The sequence below is a fragment of the Hibiscus syriacus genome, unplaced genomic scaffold, assembly GCF_006381635.1.
Source record: "Hibiscus syriacus cultivar Baekdansim isolate YM2019G1 unplaced genomic scaffold, ASM638163v2 tig00112249_pilon, whole genome shotgun sequence".
In the NCBI taxonomy this organism is placed as follows: domain Eukaryota; kingdom Viridiplantae; phylum Streptophyta; class Magnoliopsida; order Malvales; family Malvaceae; genus Hibiscus; species Hibiscus syriacus.
Window position 1 is genome coordinate 958,716 of NW_024063281.1, and position 18,558 is coordinate 977,273.

General features: G+C 37.1%; 2 protein-coding genes across 2 annotated transcripts; both read right to left on the reverse strand.

The window, feature by feature from the left end:
- Positions 1 to 3,375: 3,375 nt before the first annotated feature.
- Positions 3,376 to 4,936, reverse strand: LOC120176491 (shikimate O-hydroxycinnamoyltransferase-like). The gene is made up of 2 exons (XM_039182922.1): positions 4,472 to 4,936; positions 3,376 to 4,382 (listed from the first exon to the last, which is right to left on the reverse strand). Exons 1-2 carry the CDS (start codon positions 4,880 to 4,882, stop codon positions 3,504 to 3,506), a joined length of 1,290 nt encoding a protein of 429 aa, XP_039038853.1. The 5' UTR covers positions 4,883 to 4,936; the 3' UTR covers positions 3,376 to 3,503.
- An 11,590-nt stretch (positions 4,937 to 16,526) lies between these two features.
- Positions 16,527 to 18,144, reverse strand: LOC120176534 (WAT1-related protein At2g39510-like). Its single transcript, XM_039182955.1, has 7 exons — positions 17,909 to 18,144; positions 17,775 to 17,837; positions 17,579 to 17,695; positions 17,263 to 17,509; positions 17,021 to 17,182; positions 16,789 to 16,937; positions 16,527 to 16,702 (listed from the first exon to the last, which is right to left on the reverse strand). Exons 1-7 carry the CDS (start codon positions 18,100 to 18,102, stop codon positions 16,567 to 16,569), a joined length of 1,068 nt encoding a protein of 355 aa, XP_039038886.1. The 5' UTR covers positions 18,103 to 18,144; the 3' UTR covers positions 16,527 to 16,566.
- Positions 18,145 to 18,558: the final 414 nt, after the last annotated feature.

Here is an 18,558-nt window from a genome sequence, read left to right on the forward strand (position 1 = left end):
AAATATTATATTTGCAGTTATTAAATGATTAGACATAAGAAAATATTTGTTGCATATTAACATAGTAGGTTTATTTGTTTAATATATAATTATATGTGCATTTTTAGATTTAAATATTTATTCGAATGAGTTGTATTATTTAACTAGTTTATGTATGATATCCTCATAAGCATGACTCGACATTATTACATAATTTGATTAAGGGTAATATCCTTTTAATTTAAAATTGTTTTAAGTGGGTTGTCTTAACTGATTAGATATCCACTTTCGACGATTTTAAATTAAAAGTGTATCCCATCAGTGACACCTAAGAAATTGATTTATCACCTTAAAATTTGGGAACGGAAGAAAAAGAAATATTCGGTTATTTAAATTTATCGAGAAAAGATAGTTAGAACTTATCTAAGATCTGGTCTCGATACTTGTAAATGATCGAATATTCTTTATCTTTCTAAAGGCCTGGTAATTTTAATTTAATCTATTTTGGTGCTTTTGATTGTTGTAAAATTCATGTGTTGTTTTTATTGGGGATCATAAACCAAACTAAAATCGAATTTGTAAATTTCATTGCAAAGACATTAATTAATCGACGAGGTACCGATTTAGGGCGTTGTGGGGGTGCTAATCCTTCCCCACGCGTAACCGACTCCCGAACTCATTTTCTGGTAACGCAAACCTAAATTTGTTGTTTTAATTAAAATTAATTTTTATTTAAAATGACAAAACATTTTTGGGTGTCCAATCACACCCTAATCAAAGATTGGTGGCGACTCTTCGAACCTGTGCTTTTATCGTGAATGAATTCCCAAATTTTCGGAACGAGAGGTTTTCTAAAATCACATTGTTTTTAATTAAAAATCAACCATAAATAGAATAATTAAAAATGACGTGGCTTTTCAAAATCTCGCTCCCCCCACTCGTTTAAAAATCGTTTCGACACTTCTACCACCCGTAAATTATCAGTACTTCACATAAATTTCACTTTTAGAACTCAATTCATACCATCAAACTCAACTATACTCACTTTAACCATCTTTTATCATTCTAACACCTCATCATCTTCAATGTCTCACCATAATTTGTTAAACTAAGAATCTTACTAGATTTTCAACATGATCCAAATTCCTTTTTAACACTTTAGATTTCTTATTCCAGCTTATGACAAGTCAAATTTAACTTCAAAATCCATTTACTCTTTTTTTCAACAATTCACTCAAAAAGTTCTTATATTAAATCTCTCATAACGTATTCATTTTTTAGTTTTAAGCCACCTTAAACTTTCCTTAAGCTTATGTATCACCCATAGACCAAAACCCAAACTTAAAAATCAAGAAATACCAATTTCCCAAGAACTCACCTTTGAAATGAAGCTCACGGGAAGAGAATAAGAAAATAGGTATCTAAAATCTCCAAATTTTTCTTTTCCCCTTCTCCAGGTGCTTAAATCCATTATAAAGGAAAAATAAAAATCTTTCCATTGAAAAGACCATTTTTCCCTTATTTCATTCAATATTTACTAAACAATCCTTCACAAAATATTCCACATAAATCCCTGAACTTATTAAAATTTTCGAATTTGACCTTAATTTTTCAAAATTTACATTTTAGTCACTAGCCTTGTTTTTTGGGATGTTACAGTTTTATTCTGTAGAACATTAATCCCCAATGGCTCCAAAACATCCCCAACGGCTATAAACTAATTCCAACATATAAAAACAAGTTGAAGACACTTGAAGAAGGTTACAACACCTATCCAAGCAATAGAGATCAAGAGAAAAACTTTTTCACTCTTTATTTTTCCTTTTTTTCTTGTACAAAAGTGTGTTTAAGCTCATTGGAAAATTTTTAATTGTTTTCTTGTGAGCTTAGATTTTGTAAACACTTTCCTTTAAGATGTTTTCTTATTTACATCTTTTATTCTTTTTGTAAAGGGGATTGGTTCTAGCTTAGCCTTTAAAAAGCTAGGGAGTTGTAAATGTTATCTCTTTGTCCTGGAAAAAATAACAAATTAGTAAATTTTTTATAAAATCCTAAGTGAGGAGCTTAGGTAGTAGACTTGGTTGAGAAGTCGAACCACTATAAATCATTGTGCAAATTGTTTCATCTTTACACTCCTTACTCCCTAAACTCAAAAAGCAAATTCACCATCTCTTGGCAAATTATTTTGTTGATCAGTTTGAGCTTCATTGAATCCCAACAATTGGTATAAGAGCTTGACTCATTAGAAGGTTTAACAACCTTGAGACAGTCCTTGAAGAAGTTCTACCAATTCTTGACGCAACCGAGAAGATGACTTTGACCTCCGACTCTTACGACATTGAAGACTCTCAATTGGTCAACAAGCCTACATACTTTAGTGGAGCCAACTACCATCATTAGAAGAAATTAATGAAGCTATTCATCAAATCCAATGATCTTGATGCATGAGATATGATCAAGAATGGCTACTCTTCTCCAAAGAAGAAGATGAAAGAGTGGAGTGCCCAATAACGGAGGAAAACTCAACAAAAAGCTAAGTCCATGCACATGTTGTTTTGTGCATTTGGTCCCGATGTTTATGAAGGAGTTTCTTCTTGTTCAAATGCCAAGGAGCTTTGGAATAAGCTCAAAGAGATTCATGGAAACAAGAAAGAAGAACCAACAAAGGCTATGTGCTTAATGACCCTTGAAGAGCCCAAGGCACCTTCAAAAGCAAGAATTTGGATGAGCTAAAAAGAATTTTAGTAGCATTAGAGTAAGATAACACACTTCTAATTCATCTATAACACATGTAGTTCATTGTATGTTAATTTACTTAGTTGTAAGACGGTTGAAGCATATTTGGTGTATTTTGCTTGTGGTTGACTTGGGATGGATTAGACCTTGTAAATGTATAAAAATGGTGCATTTTGATCTCACTTGATTTTCATATTAAATATCATCGAAGGACCTTAAATTAGTGTTTGAGATGAGTTTATGTGAGTTTCTCGTATTAAATTGGTCATTTTAGGTTTGAGTATCGATATCAGATGAACTTGTATCGATATTATTCATTCGAAGGCCAAACTCTGGGGTTCTGGTGATGAAGTATTGATACCATATTCATAGAGTATCGATATTATTCCTATGATATTGATACTGGGGTAGTGATATCGATACCAAACTTATTTTTAAATATCGGGACTTATTTTGGTATTGATAACATCATTTTCCAGACATACTTATTTAAGGATATCGATACCCGTACTAAGTATCAGTATCAAAAATAAGTTTGGAATTTGATAAATAATCCCTAATATTGATGCTCTCATATAAGTATCAAAACCAACCTTTAATGGTATTGATACGACTCCTAGATAACGACTCTAAAATATTGATACTTCCAATAACAAAATATTCAACTCAATCTTGCTTTCAACATTCATAGAAATCACACCAAACTTACTAAAGCAACCAATATAGTCCGTACCTGATATAAATTATTGCCATAACAGTCCTCAAAAGCGAAAAATAGCATATAGCTACTAAAATTCATAAAGAAGTTTCTCAAAGAGCTTCATGTGAGAAGTTCCTAAGCGAGTTACCACTGATAAGCTCCCATCATTACTTGGACTTGGTATTATAAAAAATTTGCCTTCCTGCACGACATTTGCTGGTCCCATATAAATGGGGCGACCCCATCCGAAATTCGCATCATATATAGGCAACCATATCCATGGATTAACACTAAGGTTGGGGCATCGGAAAGTATGGGGTCCTCTAACCAAAGTGTTTAAATCAGACACTTTTTCAATGTAATCAATGGATGATCTCAAATACTCATCATCAATCTCCTTTAACCGTCCATGGATCCTTTTCATGGTATTGGCGAATGATTCGGTTCTGAGATCACCGGCTTCGGCAATCAGTGCAACTAGAAAGATTACATTGCCAAAGTAGCCTTGTGGAAGAGGAGGATTCAATCTAAACCGACCATCAACCGGAAAATGCAACTTGGTGGGTTGATCATCTGAGAGACCCCTTGCTTTACTTGCACAACGCCATATATGTGCAGCCAAGATGTTGAAACTGCTATGTTTTACACCACTGTTTGCACTTGCTTTGGCTTTAAGGGTATTCAATTGATCAACTGTGAGCTTGAAGGTTGAGACAATGGATGGCTTGAGATCATCTGTTGGGGAGTTCATTGATGGTGATGGATCATATTCCACATGGTGGAATTTTGGCATAGGTGGATCTCGAGCACGAAGAAGAGTTCGATCGATGAAGGGGGCGATTGCAAGTGACAGTCCCCTTGCAGTGTCAGCCCAACTATTGATGAAATGAATAGCCGATGTGCCATCTCCTACGGTATGTTGCCACCCAATTCCAAGACAAACTCCTCCGCATTTGAACTTAGTTACCTATGTAAAATATACTGACCATAGATCAATACTGAAAAATTATATAATCTATATATATATATATATATTGTAAAATGCTTAAAGATTACCTGCGATACAAGGAGTGGGTAAGAAGATATTCCCCCAGAATAGTTGACCTTAGGAACTAATTGCAATACCTGAGAGTCATCACTAAAATCACCAACTAAATGATCCATGACTGAACTACTCTCAGCTTCCACGAACAAAACTCCTTCGCCGTCGCACAGTATTTCAAGTCTTCCATTTTCATCATATCCCAACCTTCCGGCAACGGGATAAAATGGCACAAGAATCTTGCTCAAAGCCTCCTTAAGCTTTGCAGTATCAAAGAAATCAGAAGAACCATTAGGCTTATAGTAGTATACAGTGGGGAGATGGTACCTTGAAATCACCATGTCTAAGTTTGAGTTCCATAGACTTTTCCGGGGAGTGTCGTCAGCTGGACGAACAATCGTAGACGCCTTTATGGTTATCTCCATCTATGATAAACAAGTTGCACTTTGAGAATGGTGTGGCTAATGGCTGTGTCCTCAGTGAGGTATTGGTTTCGAGTTTAAAAAGGTACGATATGTTTAAGATGGGGATGAGCAATTATGGTTTCCGACTAATGGTTTCAACATCCAAATGCATTATACCAACCCCGTTGGAAGACACAAAACCAACCACTAAAATTTGGTGTGTAACATGGATTGGTCCGGATTATTGCTGAAAAATTGAATACCAGTACAAATATTATAAAAAACAAATAAATTATAAGATTAGGCTCCTAATAATAAATATTAGAAAAATTGGCCTCATAATAATAAATATTAAAAATAAATGGGTCCTATAACTAATAAAAAGTTATATTTTTACAAGTATAATATATTATAATAATTATGTGTCCTGGGTAAGTACCCTTCCTGCCCAGGCCTAAATATGTCTCTAAGATTCACCTACCAAAGCTTGATGTGAAATATAGATCTATCTGAATTAATCAGGACGAAGTCTTGAAACAGAGAGGAAACAAATGGTGGTAATGGCATTTAGGTAGTTGTTGTGTTTATTTAGGGAATCGATTAATGGTTTCGGCATCCAAATAGTACTGCGTTTATTAGCAAGGTGATGGCATTTAGTAATAGTTGTCTATACTCATGGAGGCATTTATCGATTTCAACTGTCAAGACGTGTTGTTTTTATTAGAATTTAGGGTGACTTAGTTGATTAGTTGGTTTTTACCATTTGTGGATGTTGTTCCAAAACGATTCACTGAATCTAATAATTTGACAGATTAATTTAATTTTTAATAATTCGAGTGATCAATTTATAATATTTTATATTCGGGTAACTTAATTGAAAGGTATCTTATAATCGAGGGATTATGCGTAGTTTGCCCTATAATTTAACTAACATCATAATTTAGTTTATTAAGAGTTGCAGACATCGTTTTTTGGGTAAAGAATGACAATAAACTGCAACTTACAACTGCTTAAACAGCAGTGTCAATAAACATAACCTCAAGCAACAGGGGACGCACCTCCATCAGTGGCTCTGTGAACTTCACACAATCGTACTGATTTCTATCCGCCACTCTATTTTTGGTACTGATTTCTAGCACCGATCGATTATCTTCCAAAGGTGTATCAAACGCAACTGAGTTGCGATGTATCCAAGTATTCCAAAAGATTGCACCAAATGGAATATCCCAATGCTCCACCTGTCCAACAAAATCTGAAGCATTCCCAAGATTCAAAGCCAATAAACTCCTTTAACATTCCTTCCTTCACTACTGCAGAAAAAATGAATAAAGCTGAGGGCCAGCTCCGCAACAAATGGTTGACGTCCTCCACCGGTGCAGAATACAACGGACAACTACTATCCATCATGACATGACGACGAGTTCGTTCAACATTTGTCATCGCTCGTTCACTACAAATTAGTCATTATAATCCAACACTCAACCTCCTTGCAAATGTGTCTTGGTGGCATCGCTGATTGCATTGTGTAAATAGGAAGGGCTGCCAACATTGATTTCGCTGGTGTAACCCGTCCCGCTAATGAGAGAGACCTCATTCGCCAAATTAAAACAAGTGATTGTCGTAATGCGACCGTATTAAAAGGACTCCGAGATATATCCCCAAATTCGAGACCATATGAAAACCAAAGTTTGTGCTTATTTGATTGTGAACTTCCAACTAAACATTCTTTGAAAAGCACATCATAGTCTTCACCATGCTCACCTTTTGACCTGAAGCAATGCCAAATTTTAGCAGAACGTCACAAATAACTTCCTCTGCTCTCGTGTAGCCTCAACGAAAAAAAAAACATATCATCGACAAATAGTAAATGCATAGCCCCGGGACATGAAGCCGACATTTGGAATGGTTTCCAAAGTTTCCCTCAACTTTAATTTGGATTACTTGTGCCAATCTCTCCATGAAATGGACGAAGAGATAAGGTGATGATGGTTCACCCTGTCTAATGCCTCGAGAAGATGAAAACGGGTCGGTTTGGCTCTCATTCCACATTGTACTAGCACTCACCGATAAAACACACCACATAATCACCCTTATTGGATCTCTAGAATACCTAGATCAGTTAACATATTGTCACACCACAAATTAGGGCCTAAAATTTTCTTAAACTTAATTTTGATGACTAAATTTAAATTTGGGGACCATAGTGAAAATTTAGATTAAATTTAGATCCAAATTAATAAAGTAACTAAAATTGGAGAACCTATAGTGTAATTATACAAATTTTTTCAATGTGGGTTTAAAAGCCCAAGAAATCTGAAACTTTCCATTTCTGGAAAGGTTAAACCCTTTTCCTCTCTCTCTCTTCAACCTTTCCTCTTTTAGTAGGAAATCTTTAATAGACGTTTCGTCGTTGACCGTTGTTCCATTTTCGACACCTCCCGTATCTTCATGTTCCTTGAGTCATCCCAAGTCCACCGGTGTTTATCTTGTCTCTGTTGCCGTCGGCGTGTGAGGGGTGAGAAAAATCAAGTTTCTGATGTTGCGAAATCGAGCTCTCCGTCGTTCACCGCTGTGAACCGAGCTTGGTAAGTGTCTCAAAACCCATTAAAATGCATATAGAAATTTTTCGTAATTTTTTCGACCCCTGAAGGCCCCGCACGTGCCCCGCGCGCCGCCGCTACGCATGGGGAAGGTCCACCACCTGGTGGGCTTCTAGAAGTTGCCCTACCCGATCCGATCTGCCTGTCCGACCCGATCCGACCTGACTCAATCCAATCCGAATCAAACTGGTCAGCCATTGACCATTGACCAGCTGCTAACCGTTGACCGAAAGTTGACTTTTTCTAAAAACCTCAATCTTGACATTTTTCGACGTTCTGAGTCCGATTTTGCGATCCATTTTGCTAAATTATGACCTGAAAGCTCAAAATCGATCCCGTTAATCCGAAAATGCTTAATATTTTTAGCATTTTTTCTTATTTATTTGAGATTTGATTATGGAATTGATTCGAGTATATATATTTTATGAAGGTACTCGTGTCTCCCCCAACTAAGGGTCATTTAGATCCGATGCTTCCTGTCTGTAAGATCCGCACGATTCGCATTCTTCGAGAGTTACTCGTAGGTTTTTGTAAATTGTTTAAATAGAGGTTATTATTATTCAATTTAGGATTCCGATATAGATTTTTCGATTCGTATGATCTAGCACTATCGTTGACCGTGATCGGCATACTCGATAGTAGGCTTCCTTATCAGACTACTCAAACGGGTACAAGTGTGTTTCCTGATGGTGTTACATTATTGTTTTAAACTATTTATCTTAATTGTTTTAGATTTCTAATGATACTGAATATTTTTACGACAAGATACCTGATTTTCTTAATATTGTTTATATGATATATGATTTACTGTATATTTCTGATATGATCTTGAGTTACTGTATTTCTGTATATGATTTCTGAGTATGGAATATTTTCATGTTTTAATGGATTAAACTACCGTTTCCACTCAAATGCATACATGTTTATTACTGTCATTGGGGGTATTATTGGAGGAAGTATATCAGGACTAGTCTATGACTTGTAAGACCTTACCGTAGGCTCCTCTACTTTGTACACAGGGTAAGTTCTTACCGTAAGTCCTTATGCTATATCTATAAAGCCCTTTCCGGGTGTATAGGTGGGAACCTACACATTCTAGTGTTCGGTTGGGGGTAGTGTTCATATTTTTAAAGCACGTTTGATGAACTATTTTTTTACTGAAGTATTTTATCTGTATGTTTTTATACATCGTAAGGAGCACACTGGGCTATTTAGCTCATTTTTGTAAATTTTAACCTTTTCAGATAGTAGCAGACCGTAGACTAGTATTTTATCTGTATGTTTTTATACACCGTAAGGAGCACACTTGGCTTTATACATATAGCATAAGGACCTGTGGTAAGGACTTACCATGTGCACAAAGCAGATGAGCCTACAGTAAGGTCTTACAAGTCATAGACTAGGCCTGATATACTTCCTCCAACAATACCCCCAATGACAGTAATAAATATGTATGTATTCGAGCGAAAACGATAGTTTAATCCATCAAAACATGAAAAATATTCCATACTCATAAATCAGATATAGAAATACAGTAACCCGAGATCATTTCAGAAATATACAGTAAATCATATATCAGATAAACAATATTCAGAAAATTAGTTATCATGTCGTAAAAATATTCAGTATCATCAGAAATCTAAAATAGTTTAGATAAATAATTTAAAACAGTAATGTAACACCATCAGGAAACACATATGTACTGGTCTGAGGAGCCTACTACCGAGTCGACCGATCACGATCAGTGACAGTGTTAGATCCTACGAATCGAAAAATCTATATCAGAATTCTAATATGAATAATAATAACCTTTATTTAAACAATTTATAGAAACCTATGAGTAACTCTCAAAGAACGCGGATCATGCGGATCGTGCGGATCTGACGGATGGGAAGCAATGAATCTAAACAACCCTCGATCGGGGGAGACATGAGTACCTTCATAAAAATATATATACTCGAATCAATTTCATAATCAAATCTCAAATAAGTAACAAAAATGCTAAAAATACTAAGCATTTTTTTATTAATGGGCTCAATTCAGGGCTTTCGTGTCAGAATTTGGCAAAACGGATAGCAAAATTGGACTCGGGATGTTGAAAATGTTAAGATAGAGGTTTTTTGGAAAAAGTCAACGACGGTCAACAGTCAAAGGTCGGTCAACGATCAATGGTCGGTCAATGGTCAACGACTGTTTGGTTCAGTTCAGGTTGGACCGAGTTGGGTCAGATTGGGTCAGACATGCAGGTCAGATCCGGTAGGCGGGTCGGGTCGGCTAGCTTCTAGAAGCCTACGAGGCGGTGGACCTTTACCACGCGCGGCGGTGACATATGGGTGCGTGTACAGAGTCTTTGGGGGTTAGAAAAAAATTTATATGTATTTTAAGCGGTTTTGAGACACTTACCAACCTTGGTTCACAGCGGTGAACGGCGGAGAGCTCGATTTCACAATGTCAAAAACTTAATCTTCCTCACCCCCTCACACATCGGCGACAACTAAGACAAGATGGACATCGGTGGACGCAAGACGACACAAGGAACATGATGGTGTGGGAAGTGTCGAAAACCAAATAACGATCAACGATGAAACATTGATTAAAGATTTCCTACTATAAGATGAAAGGTTTAAGAGAGAGATGAGAATGATTTAAACTTTCCAAGTTTTTTATTTTTGGGGCTTTTAAACCTATATTGAAAAAATAGTATAATTACATTGTAGGTCCTCTAGTTTTAGTTGCTTTATTAGTTTGGATCTGAATTTAATTAAAATTTTCACTATAGCCCCTGAATTTAATTTAAATTTCAATTTAGTCCTCTGAATAAATTTTAAGAAAATTTTAGGACCTAATTTAGGGTATAACAACTCTTCCCTTGAAAGAAATTTCAGCCTTGAAATTTACTTGATGGAAATAGATGAGAAGACTGAGCCTTTATCGACTCCATCAGGTCGGCCAGAAAGATCTCCCCATGGATCTCTATAAGACACCATATAAAAATACGATCTAACTCTATGGACTGACTTACAGAACTCTAAACTGTCACCGAGCTCTCAGTATTCTCAATCGGAATTTAAAGGCCCAAGAAATGGAATGTGACACATAGGAATGAGTGGATCCATTATCAAATAATGCAAAGTAGGGAACTAAATGAATAGTAATAGTACTTGCAATCACATCAGGATCATCGCAGTCTTGTCGACGTCTAGCAGCATAAACCAACCTAGGATGTCTGGCCTCAGATCTAGCTGGACCCCTACTCTGAGAAGCTCGGTCTCTACTAGCCAATCTTGATGATCTCTCTTGACTACGACCCCCTACTGGACTCTAAACTGTACTCTGAGTACGAGCAGGGGTACGAGTTGGTGTCTGAACTATAGGAGTTGGCTATGGATAATCCCTCAGGATATGGTCGCCGGAACCGTATCTAAAACAGGTACCCAACTTCTTCCTGCATCACTAAAATGACATCTCCCACAGTCCTCACATGACGGCAAAGGTTGTAACCCAGAGGAACCACCCTGACTAGAAAGCGTTACAGCTGACGAACCTGAAGCCACAGGCTTGGCACTCGCACCGCCTCTATGAAAAGACTCACCCATGTCTCTCTTGTTGGGGCGTGTAGAAAAGTCAATAGAACCAGAAGGCCTCGTGAATCGTTCTCTATCTCTCCTGCGCTCTATACCATTCGCTCTATCTCCTCAGCGGTTTTGGTTATCTCAACCAAGGCATCAAAGTTCCCTCCAGGTGGGTAGCAACTCGACTCCTGATCTCATACCTGAGTCTATTCTCGAATCTCAAGCACCGATCCAACTCAGTATCAACTAGTCCAATAGCATAGCGACTCAATTTGATAAATTTAATCTCATAATCCATAGCAGACATATCACCCTATTCCAAATTCTAAAACACCTAGCATCGCTTCTAAATATATCTCTCTTCGATGTAGCGACTCTGAAAACGAGCCTTTAAAAGATCCCAAGTTAACTGATTCCCTGAAATACTACCGAAAATTGATTGCAACCATCTAAAACGTTTTTTATTCAGCATAGCTAGGGTCCCCTTTAACTTCTGCTCAGGTCTCAGATCCATCTAATCCATAATCCTCTTTGTAACCTCCAACCAATACTCAGCATCAGTCGGAGGTCCTCTAGTAATGCCCTCGAACGGAACTACTCCAGCATCTACCAAAGACTTCAAAATCTTGACCACATACATATTATCAGGGACTCTAGCAGCTCTCTGGAACATACAAAAGATAGATCTATTAATGACATCCTCATCCAAATCAGTGTCCTCGTCCTTAGTGACAAGAGGGTTTCTAGCAGGTGTAACAGGATCATCACAAAAAATAGACGGGCCTACATGTAGAACAGAAGGATCTCGAGGTGACATCGGATCGTCTATCGTAACAGAAGGTCGAGTCGCTCACCCTCGACCACGGCCACAGCCTGGCCTTCGACCTCTAGCAGCATTCATTGGATAAATCTACAAGGCTCTACAGAAAGAATTTGAACCTAAGTTAGACTAGTATCAGGAATCTCGACTATATTTAAAACTCATAAAATAAGGTGACACAATTTTTGAAAATATATAAAATATCTTGAAAATTCAGATTTTAGGACTCATCTGCAGTCCAAGTGTTTAAAATTGAAGGCTCTGATACCACCAGGTGTAACCCCCTAGACTCGGCCTAGATGTTATGACCAAATATAGGGAGTTACACATATCATCAATGAATGCCCATTCTAATCGAGCATAAGCCTTTTTAAAATCAATCTTAATAGGCATCCAACCCTTATGACATGTCTTGTTTTTCATCAAATGAATAACCTCATGTGTGATTATAATGTTGTCCACAATCGATTGACCTAACACGAAACTGGTCTGATTCTCTGACACCCATCATGGAAGTAACGGCTTTAAATGATTTACAGTTATCTCTGTTAAATCTTTATAGACTACATTACAAAGGCTTATAGGTCTAAACTGATTGAAAGTCTCCGGCATCAAAACTTTCAGCAATAAAACAAGAAGTTTTATTGAGCTCAAGATGCCATTGATCACCTTAAAAAATTTCATATATGTAAGCACAAATTGTAATGCCCTAAATCTCATATCAGTAATTCGGGTCAACTCGAGACCCCTAGGTTGATCCCATTAGACCTCCTAAGAATAGTTTGAACCAATGTGAGTTGGGGTTGGGCTTAAGTTGGGCCTAAGAGCATATGTTTTGGCGAAGATTTTAAATAAGAGTTAAAGAAGAAAAAACAAAACTGTTATTTATCCATAGCTTAAGTTAAAAGATGGGAAACCCATTCTTATTTAGGTGACCCAAGTGAACCCCTCCCCTTCATTCTTCCCAAACACTATTCATTTCTCTTCATCATTCTTTTTTCTTCTCCTCTCAAGGTTAAGGCTTAAAGGTGGAATCTTTTGAAATTTTAAGCCTAGTTTGAGTCATCCAAGGTAAGAATATTAATCCATATCCTTTAAGTTTCAATTTAATTCCCATATCTCAAGTTTTGGTGGTGGTTTCATGAAATGGGTTTTAGGGAGGTTTACAGGAATCTAGTGATCCAAGCTAGTTTTTCAGCGAATTTAAGTTATTTAGAGTGTTCTTAACTCTAATCTAAGCCCTAGATAGGTTAATAATTCATCTTCTTGCTTTAATCTAGAAAAAGGAAGTAGGGGAAAACTCTAAAGCTAGGGAAAAGAAATTAACCATTGGTTGATTTTGAAAGAAGTCCCAACAGCTAGAATCACCGAGTAACCCATTTACAACTTTTTCATATCAATTGTAAGTCTTTAGAATGCCTTCAAGTTTGAAAGTGGAGTTGGGAAGCATGTATGATCATCCATGGTAAATTCTAACATTTGATGTTATCTAACTTGTTTAAAGCCACTTTATGATCCATTCTTTCATGTTTAAACTTATAATGATCAATTGAAAATGTTAGGGTGGTTTTTGAGGGTTTTGAAGAGTTTAAACGTGCAAAAATTTTCCATTTGCAGTAGAAGTTTTGAAACCCCTGACTTGTTTCGAAACTATTTGTTCAAAATGTAAAAACTTGTATAGGTTTCGAAACCCCAATGGGAGGTTTCAAAACCCCTGGCCAGATTGTAAAAACGTATGTTGAAGTTTCTAAACCCCTTATGCTGGTTTCGAAACCCATACCTAAAATTGGCCAAATAGGCTCAGAATGGTGTACGAATGGTTGTGAACTTATAGTTTGCTTATAAATAAGGGAATTTATAATACAACTATAAGTGAGAACCAAAATAATTAATTGAATCTAGAACAAGAACCTTTTAGGATGACATAAAACTAGCCTTGTTTAAATACTCAGGAAACAATCAGGACACATGGGTTACTTTAGTAAGTGATACTAGTATCGACATTTAGAATCAGTTCGGATATCCTTAGGTAGTGCTCAAGGCACTTTAAACTGACTAACTAGGGTGCAAGGTCCGACACTCGCAAAGGGTGGGTTAGTTTAGGGTATTATGTCCGATGTAGATTTTCAGGTTTTATCCTCAATAGACTAGAGGGGTGCGTGAGCTCTGAGATGCAGAGCCCTCAGCCATACCATGATGTCTACCATAGAGTAGACTTCATAACTTGAGCATTTACTGATTTCATTTTAGCATGAATTAGTTGTTAGTGTGGCATTGGGCTAGTTAGCTCAGCGTTTTGAATTTGTTTCCTTACGCAGATTAGTAGGTGGAGCTTTTGAAGAGCCTTTTGGAGCAGCCTCGATCCAGACTGAATTCTGAGCAGAATACGTCTCAAGTCTTTAGAGGGCATGCATAATTATTGACCCTGTTTGTTGAGTCGTAACTTATTTGAAAAATTGGTATGTATATTCTTTTGAGATATTTTTGGGAGCTCCCCAATGTAAATATTTTGTTTATACTTGTAATACCCAAGAACCGATGCAGGTGGCCCGATCCGATCCGAGGTTTCACATTATGGCCACCAGAGCGACCCACTGTAAAAATCCTGAAAATTAAAATTTTTGTTAAAACATGTAAAATCATAAAAACAATTTATAAATACAAAAGTAAAATTTACCAGTATTCAGAAATAAAGCAGACTTCAGACTCGTATATAAAACAAAATAAAGCCTACATGCCCCCTAATCACATGCGCCGTTCTCCACAAGCAATGCCGATGGAACTCCTTTACTGATGTCAATAGTTGCACTGCTTCAATCCTTTTTGACCTGAAATAGTGAGTAACATAGTGATCTTTGGGAAGCTCAGTAATACAATACTAGCAAATGATGCTGAAGGACATTCAGATAATAGGTCAACATAATTTTCCTTATTGTTTCAGACATCTACAGATTTTTAGACTGAGCTGAGGTCCTACTGATATCTCAGATAGTAAAAGACATGAAACTTCTAGTTCAGAGTAAACATTCAGAGGACTAGGTTTAGGAGATTAAAACAGGGTGTCTAGTGTGTTCCCACAAAACCACTTTTTAAAACTGTAGCAGTTTAAAACGTATTTTTCAAAAGTCATAGGAAAAACCCTTCAATCGAACGCTAATATACAGTTCCCCATAACCACATAACCTAAGGGAGCACCTTGGGGCCTAAGAGCCTACCCAAGAAAGTTCTCGGGGCCTCAGAGCCTACCCAAGGGTTGCCTTAGGTCCATAAGGGATTATCAATTGGTGTTGAACCTATACAAGGAATTACCAGCATCGACTGAACCTGCCAGAGTCTTCAGTTATACCAGAGTCCCGGAATACCCCCCTATAAAAATAATTTCAGTTAGTAAATAGGGATATTAGAAATCAGAACAGAGATCAGAGATCAGAACAGAAATCAGAGAAAATATTCGTGTGATCAGGGAACACACTAGAAGTTCCAGTTATTATTCGGAGGTGATGAAACTTCTGTAAACTTATTAATTTATAAATGAGATCCCTATAATATGGTTTGATAGCTGACGGATTCATCAGTTATTCTTAAATATAAAAGTTGGATAGACCATATAGGGGAAGTTGAGCTTTCAATTTCTTGCATTGATAAAGTGGAAGGGCCTGGTTGTTGTGCCAACCATTTGAATTCCAAGAGATTGTATACTAAACAATATTTAGGGATGAATAAAGCGGAACTCGACTCGAAAAAGTAAAACTTTTTTACTTGATTTAACGATGAAAAACTTAATTTGATTTGGTTCGGCTCGTGATTTTATAAACTCGACTCGACTAAAAAAAATTCAAATTCGAGATGAGTTATAAAATAAAGCTTGAATAATTCAAAATTTTTAGTAATTAGTGGATTGATTTTCAAGTTTGAGTCGAGTCGAGCCCCTCAACTCTACATGATATGACATGTATATCACATATGAAAAAATATATATGTGTATTATATGTGGGCGGCTATATAAATTGGAATTAAATATTACCATAACATTATATTTTTTATAATTAAATTTAAATATAAACTCAAACAACTCGACTCAACTCAAATTTCATAAACTTGACTCGACTAAAAAAATCAAATAAAATTGAAGTTATAAAATAAGACTCGTCAACTCGATTAACTTAAAAAAATTTAACTCGAATAAAACGAATACTCACCCCTAACAATAATATCTAAGACACAAACTGTGACATTTAAGAAACCAAGTTGGCATCAAAATGTTCATGCAATATTATCTATTGTGTAAAAAGCGAACATATGTTTCAAAGGACATAATTAATATATTTTGCAATTAATGGGGCAAACAATAAGTACATCGATCCTTGAATGTTGGTGTTTCCATTAACGATGATTTGTACCGATGCTCGTTTATGAGATTTTAGTGGTTCAAGGCAAATATATAAATTAGGCTTTCAATATTTTGCCATTATTCATGATCTTATTCCGATGGCTCGAATCTGAAATCTTGACTAAAATAAAACCAGATGATGAAGATATTTAATCCAATGTTGAAGTAGCAATCAGTTAGATTAGATTTTTCAATCAATTAATCAATCTTCATCATGTCTGTCTTTGTGGTTGATTTCTAGTGTTTTTTATACCAAAAATTGAAAAACTTTCCGTACGTCTCAAGTCATCTTTCTATGGTAATAGATTCAGGATCAGGATTCTCTATGTGACCATTATAGTATCCATTTGCCGATCGGCTCGCGCCACCGTGCCTTCCGACCTCGGTTGAGGTTGGTCCTTGCTCTTACCCCATAAGACTAGATATAGGCCGGTTACGATAACAATGCTGCCGATTACTCTGCAAAACAAGTATCATAGTCAAGAAAACTTCGAAATTGCGTAGATTATTTGGTTCGATGATATCGGAGAGAGATTGATTCAAACCTTCCTAGGTACATTTCTTCGGCTAAGAACAAGGAGCCTAAAATCGCGACGATGACCATGCCTAACGGATTGAAAGCGCTCACGAAAACCGGACCCCTTACTTTCATTACCGACCCCATTGTATATAGGCCGAATGCAGTCACCATCCCCTGCACATAGAACTCACCCCTTAATATCAGTATTGAGATATGACACTCGAGGCAGTTTCATGTGCTCGAAAGTCAAATCTTACGCCGTAGACAGCAGCAACGAGTTTGATGTCGAATTGGATTCGCCAGACTGATGGATTGCGCCATTCCGCGACTAATGCAAGAAGGGTGCCTTCCGCCGTGCCCGTGATGCATATGAGAGCAGTAAGGGAAAGCTTAGCCGGGTATGATTTTAGGATCCTTGCCTGTTTAAGTGCCGGTTTCGGGTTCTGTTTAGCTTTTGATTTCGTGTGAGAATCGAGGCGAAAGATTAACGAGTTCTTACTTGAGAAATGATGAAACAAGCCCAACAGCAACAGCCTGCAATGAGCATAAGAGCACCGATCATTAGATCTTGCTTGTGATCTTCGCTCGTACCAGATCGACCAATGTGGTGGTTCCGTCCCTTTGTCCACGGCAATTCTAGATTAGGCCCCTTGATAAGAGTCATCATCATTGCTCCTCCAACAGTCACCACCGTCCCAGCCACCTTTGCTTGGCTACGCACCTTCCCGATCTTCACTCTCTCGAGCCTAATAAAACCATCATCACAACAATTCATACAAGAAACAAGAAGAAGTTGAAACCATGTAGGACATTACCTGACGATGCAAGCCAATGCAAAGGTTAAGGCAGGAAGAATGTTGCACATGGCAGCCGTATACGTCGCCGTCGTATACTTCATCCCGGTATAGAAGAAGTTGTGATCGAGCACCGGCCTACACGCAGAGTATTAATTCATCAAATGACTATCCGATTATAATGCGAACCGTAAAAACGTGACGGATGCCAGATTACTCGAGTAAGCTGATCAGCATTATCTTGACAAAGATACTCAATGTCATCTTCGGTCTCGATTTCCTGCAATAGAACCAAGTCATGACAGTAACTTTCCCGAACCAAAACCGATCTCAAAACAGAGAAAAACAGACCTTTCTAAAACAAGGGCGAACGGAGTAATGAGAACAGAGGCGGCTGCCAACCGGTAAGCTACCAGTACATGAGGACTCATCTTTTTATTCAGCGCGCATTTAGCAACTATCGACATCACCGCATAACTCAACTGCATCGAAACCATAGCCAGAAACGGCTTCCCGTCGTTGAAAACTCGAGTCCAAGACGCCATCGATTCAAAGATTGGTGTTTTCCATCAAAGCTTCGGCAGGATGAAACATATAACCAACGCCATGTGCCGCCATTGTAATTACGTGAAGAGTTCTCTTTCCTTTTGTGCAGGCATTCGAATCTATCAACCCACTCAACAAATTTACCTTTCCTTTAATGCAAAATGGGTTACGTGAACATGAAAAACAGCCCTCAATAGTACAAAAAACAGTTTCATGCAACATCAAAACCCTAAAACTTGCTAAAATTGCGGATGTCATACTTTTTGCATGAAGAAACCGTCCACGGGGCTCATTCATTCATGTTCGAGTTTCGTGTACATATTCGAATTTGAATATCCAAGAAATTTATAAATATCGAGAGAGAAAACAACCGTCAGACGCATACATATAATATAAAAAAAGAGTTAAATGTTGAATCAATCGAGTTAAATTTTGGTTCTGTATTTTAAAAAGAG

Bases quoted from the DNA above. Each gene is read 5' to 3' on its own strand.
- LOC120176534 (XM_039182955.1), bottom strand. From the start codon at position 18,102: ATGGCGTCTTGGACTCGAGTTTTCAACGACGGGAAGCCGTTTCTGGCT. The intron at 17,183-17,262 runs GTAAGAACTCGT...GCACTTAAACAG, and splicing joins CTTGTTTCATCATTTCTCAA to GCAAGGATCCTAAAATCATA. The intron at 16,703-16,788 runs GTTTGAATCAAT...CTTGTTTTGCAG, and splicing joins GAAGAAATGTACCTAGGAAG to AGTAATCGGCAGCATTGTTA.
- LOC120176491 (XM_039182922.1), bottom strand. From the start codon at position 4,882: ATGGAGATAACCATAAAGGCGTCTACGATTGTTCGTCCAGCTGACGAC. The intron at 4,383-4,471 runs GTAATCTTTAAG...TATTTTACATAG, and splicing joins ACCCACTCCTTGTATCGCAG to GTAACTAAGTTCAAATGCGG.